The following is a 16,722-nucleotide window of genomic DNA, read 5'->3' as shown; positions in this document are numbered from 1 at the left end:
CCACAAAGTAAGTTTTCCTGGGGCCGTTTACAGAAACAGAACATAATTTCATGGACAAATCTATTGCAACAGATACAGAAAGTTTTAAGGTATTTGTCAATACAGTAGAGCACCCCTCAACCGGAATCATCGGGGGGGAGGTCTATTCCGGTTATGGGAAAATTCCGGTTAAGGGGAGTTGCGGTAGGGCCGGCCTCCCGGGCCAGTTGAATGACCTTCATTCTAGCAAGCTGGCAGGTACGTGTTTCTTATCACTGTGGGTGGGTGCGTGCGTGAGGAAAGAGGAAGAAACAGAGTGGTCAGGGGAGGTATTAGGACTACAGCTGCGGTGTTGTGTTACTTCGGTGTTGACGTGCAAGTGATTCACACTTCCGGGAGAGTGTATAGTCACTGCCACGCACAGTTTACATTTCACATACACAAGAATAACACTTCATGCATCTCGTTTACAAATACAAAGTTAGAAAAATACAGGTAAATGTAGACTGTTTAACCATATATTAACTTATAAATATGTTCATAATACATATTTGTGCACTAAATTTTTGTCTACAAACTGAAAGCATCACACGTTGGAAGTAAATGTTACTCGCTATCACTTGTGTCTGCGTGTGTAGTGGGAGTGGGAGTACATACTCTCGGGTCGGCTGTTTCATCATCACGCTGTTTAGTGACGGGACCTGATAAGATCTTAAACATATCTGTAATGCGAGTTTGCTTTGTTTGCTTTGACTTCTCTCCTTCTAGTTGTTTTTTTAGGAGGTACAGGCTCATCAACTGCTGTTCACTTAAGTAGCTTCGCTGCTCAAGTCCCGCTATCAGATGAGTCACGTGAAAAATGCATTCTTCCTGAGTGATTTTTTCTGAAGGTTCGTCTACATCGGAATCTGCACTTTCTTTCACGTCGTCTTTATTCTTGTTTGTGACCATTTCCACAATCTCTTCATCTGTATAATGGTGCATGACGGGAACATCACAGTCAACAGTGAACCATTCCTCATGTTGTTTTCTTGCAGTTCTGCGATTTCAGGACTGGTTATGGTCTTTGCATACTTCATCAGGTCATTTGCCATTGTTTTTTCTTGAGAAATATTGAATCCACGGAAGTCTGTTGGCTCATTTTCATTTTCTTCAGTGAAAATGATTGTCGGCCACAGTTTGTGCCAGGCATTGTTCAGGGTAGATTTAGGGATGCTATCTCAAGCCCTTGCAAGTGCCCACACTGCATCTTTTAAACTGTAATCTTTCTTTATTTCCTCAACAGTTTTGCCAACATTTAGGTCAGTCAGGAATGATCGCAGAAACTGTGATCAATAACGGCATTTAAGTGAGCGTAGGAATCCCTGGTCTTGGGGCTGAATGAGTGACGTGCAGTTCGGCGGCAGATAAATAACTTGCACGTTATCTTTTGACAAGGTTTCAGCTGGTGGGTGGGTGGAACAATTATCCAACACAAGAAATATCTTGCAATCCGGGTCCAAGCCTACGCTGTTGCAGTGTTGCCTTGCCTGTCGAACAAAAATGTTATTGAACCAGTCTGTGGTTATTTTTGTTGTGACCCAGGCTTTCTTGCTTGACGTATATTCTACAGGCATTACCTTGACGTCTTTTAACTTTCGTGGCCGCATACTTTTACCGATGACCAAGAGTTTGTTCTTGTGTGTTCCAGCTGCGTTAGAACAACCTAACACTGTTATTCTTTCTTTGCTTTCTTTCATCCCAATATGCGCATCATTAGGTGCACACAAAGTATTTCTCGGCATACACCTCTAATATAATGCCGTCTCGTCTGCATTATACACCTGCTCGGGTGTTAGTTTTTCATCCGACACAAGCTGGGCGAACTCCAGAACATACTTTTCTGCTGCTTCTGCATCGGCAGAAAGTTTTTCACCACTCAGTGCATAAAGAGAAATTCCGTGCCTTTTCTTAAACTTGTGTAACCACCCTAATGAAAAGTCACATTCATAATCAAGTTTAAGTTCAGCATGAAAATGTTAGCCTGCTCAGTGAGCATAGGTCCAGAAATGCTTAGTCCCTCGCTTCTCCTTTGTCGGAACCATTTCATTAAAGCTTCATCCAATTCACAACTTTTGCTTGGGCGAAGTGTTTTTCGAATCTCCATTCCCGCTTTGGATTCACTATCAACGTAAAATTTGCACAATTCATCCTTTTGCTTTTTTATGTCATAAACTGTGGACACTCCTACACCATAAAGTGTGCACATCGACTTGACAGAACTTCCGGCATCCAATTTTTTTAACATGTCTATCTTCTCTTGAATGGTCAACATTTTTCTTTGCCGCTTAGCTGTGTCGCAAGAACCCGGAATTTTCCGTTTACTTGACATAGTGAAACAATGAAACTACTTATAACATAAACACCTTTATAGTAATTCTCGTCCGATGCGAAAACCAGCTGCGTTTCGACGCAATGCACGGGAAAGACTGGCTATAATTAGCTCTCTGACAGACGTGTAATTAGCTCTCTGACAGACGTGCGTGCGCGCGCCTAGAAGGCATGTACAGTCAGGCACAAGCAGAAACGCCTCGTTGCAGTGCAGAAATGTTTTGAAAATGTGTGTTTTTTTTTTTTTTTTTTTTTGAAAATTTGTTCCGTATATCGGGAGTTCCGTTCGTGGGAATTACGGTTGAGGGGTGCTCTACTGTATACTCGCCACCAAAATCAAGACATTTGTCATACCACGGGACCAACATTTGAATACCTGTGTTGTAGAAGTCTGCCCTGGGTTTGGAACCACTGTGTGACATCCATACCTATATACCTCTCTGTTATTCTCAAAATGCTGATGCTGACAAGGTCCACAATCTCATATGTAATGATGGATGGCCTCCCACTGCGCTTCTTATCATGCACACTTTGTCAACCTGATAGAAATTGTTTGCACCAGCAATGCACCATCTGCTTCCCCGGGAGCATCTAGATCTCAGCAATTAAACGCTGTCTGCAATACCGTTTCTGGTAAATTGAACACAAAAGAGATGATAGGTCAAAATTAGATTCTCAATTGAATGAAACTCGTAATTTTGTAATGAATTATATTTATTTATTTGATTTGTAACATGCCACACCAATAGCATAAGGTTCAAACGGCGGGCACAACATATAGGATAAGTACAAAACAAATGCAGTAACAATAAAACTAGAACAAAACAATTACCAGAACAAAACAAATAGTAGGACAAAGAAATACAAGACAACACAATATTCAAATTTCCATATGAATGCTTAAATTTTAATAGTAATCACTTAAACCAACAGAAAGTTTAATGAGAGTAACATGGTTAAATTAAAATATATAGAAAATTATTGGATTAATTAAAAATTACAATTATGTAAGACAAATAAAATATTAGTAATACTGAGAAAAACTTAAGTATTTATTAAATTACAAATTAGAAATATTTACTGTACAAGATGACTTTTTGTATTCAGAATTAATTAATAATTGTACCATGTCTACAAACTGCAAATGATTAGCCTTAATTAATAGGAACAACATTGATACAATAAATAAACACACAAAGACAAAACAAAGCCACACAAACATTATATAATACAAAAACAAAAATGAACAGATAAAAAAACACCAACAGTGCACAAAATGAGCCAAAATTAAAATTATACAAACAAAATAAGGCCAAGCAGACCAGATAAAAAATAAAAAGAAGCTAGAATAGAGAATTAATGTGATCTATTATTTTATTAATAGATATTTTTTTTATTTATTAAAGGAATTAAACTGTTATACTTATTAAAATTTTTGAGTATCCTATAAACTAGGCCTATATCATGATTTATTTAATGAATATAACAAACGTTGGTAACGACAGTTAAAGGAAGGTATTTTAATATGTACCTGTATTTTATAGAAGATAATTGCAGGTTAGATTATTTTCATAAGATTTCTTTACAAATAAAGAACCTAAAATGTCTCTTCTAGATGACAGGGTGTCAAGACGAGAGTGTAAATTTACATTACTATCAAAAATTTTATTTATAATTTTTCCAGTTTTTTCGCTATCAGTTTTGCCATTTGTATTCAATATAATTTCTCCATATTCAAGTTTAGTTCTATTAATGATATATAAAGACTGAGACAGGAATCAACATTAGAAGCATTGAATTTAATAAATTTGATAAGATCAAGAGTTCTATTCACATCAAATAATAAATATTGAATATGATAATGAAATAGTAATTTAGAGTCTAGCAAAATTCCAAGATCTGTAATAAAATTAGCTTTCTTTATAGTTTAATTTAACAGTTTGTAATTGAAAATAATAGGATGTTATTTTCTAGTGTAAGTTATAGTAGTTGTCTTATTGTAGTTGAGTTCAACTAAATTAGTATTACACCATCTGACAATTGAATTTATGTCTCTCTGCAGTGACAGTCACTACTAGAGGTAATAGATATAGAAATTTTGAGGTCATCTGCGAATAGAACACCTTTAGAATGGCTGAGCTCATTAGTGATATCATTTATAAAAATATTAAAAAGGAGGGGAGACAGAGTTCGACCTTAAGAAACACCTGAGCGAGCAAGAAATAATTTTGAATTAAAATTGTTATTCAAAACATAAAACTTTATATCCTTTAAGTAACTAGAAAACCAGATTTAATATTTTATCAGTTTACCCAAAGTTGGATATTTTACAAAGTAATATGATGTATCAAAAGTATCAAAAGCTTTTGCCTGATCAAAATTACAAGAATCCACCTGAACACGTGAAATAACCTTAGCATAAATAGGATTTAGAAAAGTTAGCAAATTAGTAATTGTAGTTTGGCCACTTCGAAAACCATGTTGACTGACTGTTATAAAGTTTGTTTCAAGATCTTTGTAAATAATTTTATCAAACACTTCAGAAAATGTGTTTAAAATTGATATAGGCCTATAATTACTAACATTCAATTTGTTACCTTTCTTGTGAATAGGAATAACTTTAGATGTTTTCCAACAGTAAGAGTAGATACTGTTAGAAGGCATGGTATTTGTGATCAGATATACATGTAAATAAATGTAAAACTATTTTAGAGCACACGTCACTTTTATTATGACTTTTAATAGCTGAGAAAGACAACACAAAACATGGTTTTGTAAGGATACAACTGACTTCAGATGAAGAAAAAAAACACTTCCTGTATCAACATGACAAACATTAACATAAACTAATATAAATGTGCCGTAGGGGGGGGGTTTTCGGATGGACGAAAAAGGAGTAATTTGGGCGCCACCACGTGGAAGGGCACGTGGACCTGGCTACGAACTCTCGGCTCAGGGCCGTGACGTGACCCGTGTGGGGCTAGGCTAATATCCCCCCTCGTGCGTCGTGTTCGTGGGCTCTTGAGGCGTCCCACACGCCTCGGAACTCAGGGAATTATACACGTGACCACTGAACCACACATTCTGAGCTAGTGATTTTATTACCAGCGAACTTGCACAGGCGAATTATTACACGGTACGTTACAAAAATGTTAAAAGAGTTTTACATAAAGTACTAAAAAACACCGTTGCGGGTGATAACCAGTTTATAGGCTGGCCAGGTCACCGCGTGGCCTGGCCTCGAGAGTCAATCACGTATTACGCGTACGAAATATCCGTAAACGGAAAACAAATATTTAGGCGAAAGAGTCTACCACCTGGAGCAGGCCTCGAAGAAGTTGGAAGGTTTTAGATTTATTTAAAGATGCGACGGAAACTAATGGATCAGTGAACAAAAGAGATGAAGTCAGCGAGGTGCGCGGGCCGCTCCTACTCCAGGCGGCGAACGGAAACAGACTCCCGAGACCAGAGCATCATGGCCGCCGGGAAGGGTTAAGTTCCCGCTTTGTTACCGGGCAGCCGTCCGGTAACATACTTAATCAAACAAATATTATTTAAAAAACAAACATAATTTAAGTACACTTATTTATAATTAACAACCTTTAGTTATGGTGTTATTTCTTATTAAAGTTTAAAAACTATTGGCGGGTAGTTCTGCGGATGCCCGCATGGGGCGCTGCGCCGTCCTTACTTACTAAAACTTGAGACGTGACAATTAGGGATATTTTATTACATAAAAAGGTTTATACATTATGTTTATTTTAATAAAAGAAAGGGGTCGTCGCACCGACTCTAGCACCGCCTCTTGCCGGGCACCCAACACACACACACACACACACACACACACGCACACACGCACGGGGCGGGAGGTTTGAATATAGGGTGGTGGTGGGAGGAGAGGGGGGTCAGTTGCGGCGTGACGTGGCACATCGGGCTAAGGGAGGGTGTAGCCCCGGTCGACGTCAAATGTTAGAACCATAAATAAAAACAATAATCGTGTAAACTAAGTCATACATAATAAATTGTATTGTTTTCTACAGATACCACTATACTGTAATTAAAAATGAATGTAAGAATAGGAACAAGAAGGTGCGAACAACCTTTAATAATGAAATTTGGAATACCATCAGGACCAGTCGATAGAGTGGGTTTAAAGATTTAATACTCCAAAGTACTTAACTCTCAGTAACATTAGTTAGAGGAATGGAATAATTAGTTGAGATATATGATAAAGAGATACCTATGGTTATTCGATGGAGATACATAAACACTGGAACAACATTATTAACTATAATGAGAGGGTAATTAGTAACTTCCTAATTTATCTTTAAGGAAAGTAGATTTTGATATCCTTCTTTCATAATTTTTACATATTGCCAAAAAAATTTAAGGTTATGTTTTATTTTTTTATTAACATTTTGAAGCCAAGCTTTTTTATCATGCGCCAAGATAAGTTTAATCTCTTTACGATAATGAGAGAACATAGCATAATAATATAGGTTCCCATTATGTTTATATAATTAATTAAAATGTTTTTTTAGATTTCAATGTTCTTGTAAGTGATTTGGAAAACCAAAGTGGATTGCATTATGTCTTCTTTGTAGTAATTGGTATGTAAGAATTAATATTTAATATAGTCACAAATAGTTGAGATAAAATAGTCCACTACACTGTTTACATCACTAAAATTATATATATCTGACCAATCATGCTCTTAATAGCATTTTATAAGCTAAGGAAGTCACCATTCCTGTAATTTCTGAAAGTAGATGAAATTTTTTCTTTATTAAATAAATAAATATTAAATCTATTTTAATGTGTACGTTTAAAGCAGGATGAGGCAAGTCGTCTGACTAATGAGTCCAGAGTTTTAGTGACTGTACACTGCTGGAAATTGGAAAAGCAAAGAACCAAAAAATGATTAGAAACCAACAAGTAATTAATTACATTGGGATAAGCCCAGACCAGACATGAAGTTAATCAATGCCTGAGCTATTTGCGGAATGTCTGAATGAATAATATTAGAGGTAAATAAATTTTTAGGCACATGAAGTAACCATAATTAGAGACACGGAAATTTCGCGAATCGTGATATCGCGAAATAACACCGCAATTTACCTTAATTCGCGACAAAACACCGAAATCGCACAGCATCGAGAAATAAAACTGATATTTTTAATTTAATTGATATTAATATTTTGAGTATTTGTTTGCTACTGCTGGCGAATGAATTAGACCACCCATGCAAGACATCACGAAAAACAAGTAAACATGACGTTGATGGCACATCGCCATCTTTTGAAGTTCCAACATGGCCGCTTTGTAGTAATTAAAGTAAATAATGATTTACAGTATTCCCGTCACGTAATCATGACAATTTGAAACTAAAGCAGTAACTGCAATCATAAACAAATTAAAAAGAGAAAAACATACCTGAGCATCAACACAAAGTTAATAAAAAATACCGGTGATGTTTTCAACACAATATAGCTGCCATGATTTTCAACCCACTTCTTTGCTGCAAACTGTCACCTTACAGCTGTATTTACACATTAATCTTGTAGAGAAATATAAATATTTAATTCTTCCTTCCATGTTAAACGGTTAACAACCTCATGCTTTCAACTACGTTTGACTGGCTTGGCAACCTACTCCTAAACATGAACACATGGCACTATGACGATTGATAAGCAAAATCAGTGACCTTTAACTGCCGTAACTACACTTCACAGCAAATGCAACATGGCCGCAGAGCAAGTGAATACGGCATCAACGGGACAAAGAACAGCAGCAAGAAATATTACAAGAATACTAAGTTGAGACATGCCATGCCAAGGCACCGGGCGAAGCAGCACCGGCTTGAAAATATAACAGCATGCCTTCAGTATGAGTAAATATTTAAACATTGGATTGGCAAAAATTATTAACGTAGTAAGGTACTATGATTTCTGAAATGTTAATGGTGAAAACTAGATACATAAATATGCTTTATTAATTTCAGCAGCTTTTATTCCTCGACATAATATTTCCTAATTTAATTTTTAAATTTTGGTTTCCTTAATTAAGGCAGAGATAACTCAAAAATATCTCCAAATACCGTATCATAGGTTTATTTTACATCATTGTAACAGTTGAACTCATGTCAAAAATTAATTCATTACTTAATTCCGATGACTTCACAAGGGAAACAATTTGTAGCAGCCAGTATTAACTTCAAATATTCCCCTAAATTATATAGGCGTACTATGCTTTAATGAAGCCAAATTATAAATATAAACTATATAAGGTTGGTATGGCTTTCAAAGTGTAGAACCAAGTGGGCGTTTTCTTGTTCCTAACTCTCCTACTAAATAATAGTTATTTCAAGTTTTTTTTCCAGTCGTAAATAAACGAGCGATTATTTAAAAACAAAACCAATAAACAGTTGTTATTAAATACTATTAGATCATTGCCTTCAGACAAATAAATGAGTGCGTGACCACCACGCGCAGTACAAGTGAAAATTTTCGTGCCGTGCCGAGGCAGCGCGCTAGGCGACACCGTGCCGTGCCGAGGCAGCGCGCTAGGCGACACCGTGCCGTGCCGAGGCAGCGTGCTAGGCCACACCGGGCCGTGCCGAGGCAGCGCGCTAGGCCACACTGGGCCGTGCCGAGGCAGCGCGCTAGGCGACACCGTGCCGTGCCGAGGCAGCGCGCTAGGCCACACCGGGCCGTGCCGAGGCAGTGCGCTATGCGACACCGTGCCGTGCCGAGGCAGCGCGCTAGGCCTACCGTGCCGTGCCGAGGCAGCGCGCTAGGTGACACCGGGCCGTGCCGAGGCAGTGCACTAGGCGACACCGGGCCGTGCCGAGGCAGCGCGCTAGGCCACACTGGGCCGTGCCGAGGCAGCGCGCTAGGCGACACCGTGCCGAGGCAGCGCGCTAGGCCACACCGGGCCGTGCCGAGGCAGTGCGCTATTCGACACCGTGCCGTGCCGAGGCAGCGCGCTAGGCCTACCGTGCCATGCCGAGGCAGCACGCTAGGCGACACCGGGCCGTGCCGAGGCAGCGCGCTAGGCGACACCGTGCCGTGCCGAGGCAGCGCGCTAGGCCACACCGGGCCGTGCCGAGGCAGTGCGCTATGCGACACCGTGCCGTGCCGAGGCAGCTGGCTAGGCCTACCGTGCCGTGCCGAGGCAGCGCGCTAGGTGACACCGGGCCGTGCCGAGGCAGTGCACTAGGCGACACCGGGCCGTGCCGAGGCAGCGCGCTAGGCCACACCGGGCCGTGCCGAGGCAGTGCGCTATGCGACACCGTGCCGTGCCGAGGCAGCGCGCTAGGCCTACCGTGCCATGCTGAGGCAGCGCGCTAGGCGACACCGGGCCGTGCCGAGGCAGTGCGCTAGGCGACACCGGGCCGTGCCGAGGCAGCGCGCTTGGTGGCACCGGGCCGTGCTGAGCTGTTTCAAGCCTACAATTTTTATTTGCCAACAGTGTTGACTTTAGAGTGCAGTATACGCCATGCCACTATTATTTAGCCAAGCAAAATGCTATCTGCCATCCAATTTGTTTGTATTGTGTACATTGTCAGAAGAATGCCTGAAATAATCAGTTTATTTTATTAAGTACTACGTGAGATAATAGCTAGGGCATCATGCCAAAGCCTAAGGTAATGCCTCAGGTCAGGCTGCCCAGTTTAAATGTGATGGATTTTATGTCACAGACAACATTCTTATGTGCAAGTTTTGCAACTGCAGGCTAGAGCATGAAAGGATGGATACTTTAAAGAAACACCTTGAAAGTGATCGCCACAAGAAGCTGAAACTTGGAAGTTCTTGTAAACGGCAGCTATCACTTCAAGAAACTTTATAAATCGTAAAAAAAAAAAAGCCAAAACTGACAAGGAATTGTTTGTGTGAGGCACGACAGAAGCATTTGTTTCTGCAAGCATTCCACTGGAGAAACTTGACCATCCCAGTTTACGTACTTGGATTGCTAGTAATGTGTCTGGAGGTGGAGATTTGCCTATTGCTGACACCTTGCGAAGAAAGTATGTCCCATTAATTGGTGAGAAAATGAAAAAGGAAATTAAGGAAAATGTTTAATATGAAGACTTAATCATATTGTGCGATGAAACAACAGACAAAGGGGGAAATTGTGTTTTTAATATTCTCTTCAAGCCACTCAAATCCTCTTCAGTTAATAATGTGCACTTGGCAGCTTCAGTGATTTTGGACACTGCCCATTCAACAACATGTACTCAGGCCATACTTGAAACCTTAAATACATATGCAGTGAAGTTTGAGAATTGCATTGCGATTGTTACAGACTCGGCTGCGTACATGAACAAATGTGCAAATACCCTTGTTGTAGTTATTGGTGAACATTTGATACATATTCAGTGCTGGGCGCACAAAATTAATCTGGTAGGCAGAACTTGGCAACGTACTCTTAGTGAGTTAAACAGTTTTGTCGTAAATGTCAAAAGTGCTTTTTTGAACACAAGAAAAAGGAAACATGCTTATCTGTCGTTCCTTAGGGAGAAGCATGAAGATCGTAAGGACGTCAAGCAATTTCCAATGCCAGTACCGACACGTTGGAACTCGTGGTTCAAGGCAGTTGTTTACATTGATCAATATCTAGATGACATAGTTGAATTTAAGAATGAAGTTTCTGACTGTAACAATGCAGGGGTGAATTTCATGAATGACATGTCTAAAGATCAACTTCAGGAAGTCAGAATACAAGCTTTTTTCGTCAGTGAAAATTGCCCAAAATTGGTTGCCTTAGTAGAATTATTGGAAGGTAACTCTTTCCCAACATCCCATCTTCTCCATCTCAAATTGAAGGATATCTGCACCAAGCTGGAGTTGCTCAAGGAAGGAATATTCTCACCTGCTTTGAAGCAAAAACTTTCAGTTCTTTGAACTGTAAAAAAGGCTGAAGTAACAGCTAAATTGAAAACAGCTGCTCAACAAAGCGAAACTAAGCTCAAAACATTGATGTTCACAGATCCTGCCAGAAATATTTTCAAAGCATGCAGTGAACTATTAAATCCAAGGCACCTCACAGTTTGATCCATGAACGAAAAAGACATAGCAAATTTAATGTGCAAATTGCCAACTTTCAAAGAACCACGTTTGCAACCACCAAGTATTATTGAAGGTTTGACAGTCCTGAAACGAGTAGTTTCAGAACAGTTACGAGACGCACACACACAGACTGTTGATCTGTCAAATTCTTTGTTCACTTAAAGCAGAATATCCTGAATTTGCAACATTTGCTTTAAAATTACTATGGTTGCCTCCAACCAATGTTGATTCAGAGAGGTCTTTTTCTACATATGCTTACATAGTTAGCGACAGAAGAAGAAATCTCAAACCAGAAAATGCTGAAGTCTATACAATGGTGTCTTTCAACTAAACATTGTTATTTTACATTGAAATTATTGCTTTCCAATTGGTACATTTGAAACTGTATTTATTAATTAACAATTACAAAGACATATGCTTAATATTAAGCAATGCCCTGCATTTGTAAACCAGGCTATTAAAGTTTTTTTTTTTTTAATCTAGGTGTCATGTAAAGTGAAATACTCAAATATGTGTAGTTTATTTGTACAGGAATCTTAATTTTTTATTTTTATTAGTAAAATTACATATGTATAGTTAGTACATTCTTTTAAAATTTGTGGTGTCGTTTGAATATGTAGTTCATAAAACCATTCTCAAAAGTTAAACATGAAAAACCAAAACAGCGAAATAAAACAGAAATTTGATTATTTCAAAACAAAATTTAAGGAAAAATAAAACCACTTTTACGGGACTCTACCCATAATTAATATATTATTACAACAGTTCAAAAACTTATCTTCAAGAATTTATTAAGTAGGCAAGATAGGTTGCAGATGTTGTATTAGGGAGAATGTAAATGTTTCTGAGCATTAGAGAATCCGTTGGAGATTAATATAATTTTAACCCAGACAGCCTCAACTCCAGGGAAATCATAAGCATTAGTTGGTAAGACTTTTTTGAATTTATGTTTATTAATAGCAATTATAGCACCACCACCTCTTTCCTTCTATGTTAGGACAGGATCTCTATCTGATCTAAAGATATTATGTATAATAATTGTCATTAAAGTAGTGTGTTAAAAACTACAGTTATTAAAACATGTCTCAGTGAGACAAATTATGTTGTGATCAGATACTGATAAATTGTTATTAAATTCTAACACTTTAGTTCTGAGTCCTCTGACATTTTGATAAAGTACATATATCACTCACATTGAACACTGGCATTAAGGTGCTCCTCCAAGCACCAGATATGAAGATTGTTCTTTAGTAGTGAAGTTATAAGATTATCAAAGAATTGAATTGAATTAGTTCTAAGACTGCACACATTTTGATAAAAATTATCATACTGATAAAAAAATATCACACTTTTTGTGTTGTTTTGATGCACAGAATTTATTCAAAGTGCTCCTCCAGGCACCTGAGGAAAGTTAATACATAGTGAAGATCAGAGCTGAGCCGCTAGATGTTTGTTGTTTGGTGCTTGACGAATCTGTATCAACATCGACATTAATGAGGGACGAAGATAAATCATTGTTCATAATTTGGTCAGGGTGAAGTTTCCCATAAAATGGACTGACTAAACAACCACTTGGCCAAAAAACTATTGTTTATTCTGTCAAAATCTTCCTCCTCTAGAACAGAAATGTGGAAGGAAGCATAAGTATCATATTTTGTCTTCAGTTTTAGCTACTTTAACGTGCAATAAATTGAGTTTGTTAAAAATGTAATCTTAAATTGTGTGATCTTTAACTGAAGCGTAAAATCTTGTGACAAAAAGGGCCTTAGTTTTAAGTGATGAGGTCTTATTCCCAGTTGCATTGGTGGTTCTTTACGTTCCTGGCCCTTGTTTGCTTGAGAATTGTTTGTTCATGGCTTCCGTGCACATTGCACAACCGTGAAGCCATCGGTGTCAACAACGTGCTTGCTGGAATTGAAGCTGCTCGAACCATGCTATTTTTCTTGCTGCGTAGCAAGTAGGTCATGGGACGATGCAATGTTACTAGAGATACCAGGTAATACCAAATTAAGTGACTTTTTAGGTGTCCTGGATTTCTTCAAAATTTGACTATATAATTGCTCACCATTTTTTTTTTAAACAAACTTTCCCCTAACAGCAAGTTCTTGCTTGATCACGACGGTTTCTTCACGTGAATCAACGAGTAATGTTTTTAAAACCAAGTGTTCACTTTTCAGCTCATCTAATTTGGTGCATAACAAATTGACAGTTTTTATTAAGATTATCAATTTGGTTGACATTCAGGTTACTTGCCCCAGTATTCAATGCTTCCAAAGTACAAACGTAACTAGATCCTGTCTTCTGCTGTGGGGATTTGAACATGATCAATTGATTTTCTGGTACTAGATTTAAGGTTATTGCATTATTTAAATGGGGCGATAGAAACCCCCGGAAGTCGGATTGGTCTAATATTGAAATATTAATGATGAATCACTGAATAACGGATTAAGTAGGCCATACACACCATGGAGCATGCACAGACATGTCCGTCCCGGCTGAACTCACGACCGCTACTCTATTAATGTTAAAGTCTGTTAATGTTAAATAATGCTTTCCTGTTCCAGCCCTGACATGCCGGAAAATGAAGCAACATTTTCAATTTGTGGTGGAGGAATTGTTGATGCAAAAGAGTAATTGCAAATCTCTGTATATTGCTGGTTTGCACGTAGAATTTGTGACAGTAAGCAACTTTTTGGTTGTGTTTATTTATGCCTAACAATCTGAACTGTAACAACTACATACAGAACAAAGCATGTTCATTTACATAATACAATAGACTTAGGAATAGCAAGCTACATGTATGGTGTATTTTAAGGTGTTACGTAATTTATTTCACTTTGAAGAAGAAAGTGAATGCTTGAAGAAAGTGTTATTCTTGATTACAAATTGGTTTCATGAGATGAACAAACTATGCTTACATTTAAAATAAGTTAGGAGTCAAAAGGTTGAAAGCATAAGGTATTTTGAAGAAAAAAAAAATGTAGCATGCTATAAAAGTCCCTGTAGACTAATATCAAATTTGTATAAATGTATGTATATACACAAATGTTTAAGTGTAAAATAGTGTATTTTGCACAAATATTCACTTTATATAGTTTACACATACTATACTTGAACTAATTTAGCTAATTGAAAGATATTTTGAACTTATCTGTGAAAATATTTTACGCCAAAATATGACATTCTGTATCAGACACACAATACGTACATAATTAATTGAAAGCACACAAAATCTGGGTAGCACATTCACACGTTCTCATGTTTATAAATATATCAAATATTAAAATTGAAAAATGTTATTGGTGTTAGCAAACACATAACCATTTGCATGTAACAAATGACTTGGCTTTATTTTGTTATTTTTTTCTCTACTTATCTGTTCGTCCATGAACCATGAAAAGCTAAATGTGTGTAATTTTTTACCAGTATTTATTTGTTATAATTTCTAGGCACTAAGTGAATGTCACGTACCTGTACTATTTTTTGCTAAGAGTCCATTGCTATGGAAGATAAATATATTAAGGTAAATGCTATGTGTACATGGATGTTATTACTCAGGTGCATGAAAAAAAAATTTTTACATACATATTAAATATATTTATATTTTTGGAAAAAAACATTGGCAAATAAATACACAAAATCTGTTGAACAAAGCAGCACTTCTACCAAATGCCAGACAACATCCTTGAAGATCAACAGGCAAGACTTTTATTACAAGTTAAAATTTTTTGCATACAGGTACATAATAAGACTAGAATTTATATCAGCCCAATGAAAACAGTTCCAACAATGTTTTAGCTATGTAAAAACTGCAAGTAAAAGCTGGGTGGTCCACATGTCTCCTGACAAACCACGGCTGGCAGTTATCCACCCAGGTCAGTGCAGAGCCTATGTTTGCCTATGCACACATCCAAACAATTATAGGTTTCTGATGAGTGTGTGGCTCTACCATTTAGTAACCTAAAAGAATATCACAAGCTGTAAAAAAACACAAATAAAACAAAAATGACAGATTTAATAAAGAAAATTGCTGCATAAGCCCTTTTCCCTCTTCTCTGGACAGTACTTTTCCCTCACCTGGGATCATAACCACAATATTTCCCAAACTTTTGAGTTTATGTTTACGTCTAAATTATCCTGAAATTTCACTTTGCAAATAGTTTTGTTACGTTATTTCACTAGAATGTTCCCATTAAACACAAAGTACAATTATTCACATTCCATAGCCAGGTGTCAGGATGCATATTAAGTTATGCAGTGGCAAAGAAAACAAATGATGTACAATACATTTTAGCCACTTTTGCTGGCTATAAAAGATACAGTATCATGATGTGGCAAACCTGCAAACGGTTTACCTCTAACTTAGGATAAAATTAAAATAAAAAAAAAGTGTGTGATACCACCATATTAGTTTTTCCTTTATTTGTTTGGTTTTACTTTTCTTGGAATTGTCTAAGTAAACTTATTTTACATTTTTTCTAATGGTGTGAAGTTTAAATGTTCAGGCATGATGTTGACTGCACATACTACACATTGCTAGAGGTACAAAGACAAGGCATTGAAATCTCATGATGTGCTATTCCGAGACGGGATTAATCTAGAGTTGATGTACATGGGAGAGAGCGAGAGAGAGAGAGAGAGAGAGAGCAAACCTAGCGATATCTCGTGTTCGGGAAAAGTCATAGATGAGGTCTCCGGATATCAATACAGTACAAAAAGCAAGGAATGCCTTATGGGGATGTAAGTACCCTTTGCAGCACAAGGTTCTGTAACTGTTACAGTCATCACACCCCAGATTAAGCATGAAATTAACTCCTGTAATCATTCATTCTGTATTTGCAGCTCTAATGCTATATAGCACTAGTGCAATACGTTATGTTTGTGATGTGCGTATCAAATGTTGAATCGTTCCGAGTGAATTGTTCATAGAGACCTGTCACTCCCATACTGGCGAAAATTCCTTACTGCATAGTAGGTAGGTCTCTGTATACATACCATCCTCGGTAAATAAAGATGAGAAACAAAACCATCATATATATGGTCGTGCTTATATTGTGCATAATAATGATAGTATATAATAATTTAAGTTAAATGTTTAATTTCTTCCTATTGTCAGAATACATTTTATATCTACATGTTTAAAAAATAAAGTTTTGCCATGCAGGGCAGCATTTTAATATATATTTTTTTTATATAGTCTAATTATTTTTTCAGTAATCCCACATTTTTGGGAGGTTCTTGTTTATATTTCACTCACAAAATCTTTACTGTCACATTTTTGATTTTCAAAATTAATTTAATCACA

General features: G+C 37.4%; 1 protein-coding gene across 6 annotated transcripts in view; it reads left to right on the top strand.

Annotated features, from left to right (window-relative positions):
• The window catches only part of LOC134543652 (meiotic recombination protein DMC1/LIM15 homolog), a 67,483-nt gene extending 50,965 nt beyond the window's left edge, over positions 1-16,518 (top strand). For all 6 annotated transcript variants that reach the window (XM_063388389.1, XM_063388396.1, XM_063388393.1 and 3 more), the window contains one exon: positions 13,982-16,518. In XM_063388389.1, the coding sequence (XP_063244459.1) occupies positions 13,982-14,051 (70 nt within the window). In that variant the 3' untranslated portion in view covers positions 14,052-16,518. The remainder of the gene's footprint in view (positions 1-13,981) is intronic.
• The last annotated feature ends 204 nt before the right edge of the window (positions 16,519-16,722 follow it).

This window comes from Bacillus rossius, chromosome 1 (assembly GCF_032445375.1).
Source record: "Bacillus rossius redtenbacheri isolate Brsri chromosome 1, Brsri_v3, whole genome shotgun sequence".
NCBI lineage: Eukaryota > Metazoa > Arthropoda > Insecta > Phasmatodea > Bacillidae > Bacillus > Bacillus rossius.
Note: the sequence above shows the minus strand (reverse complement) of the source record. Positions and strands in the feature narration are given on the sequence as shown.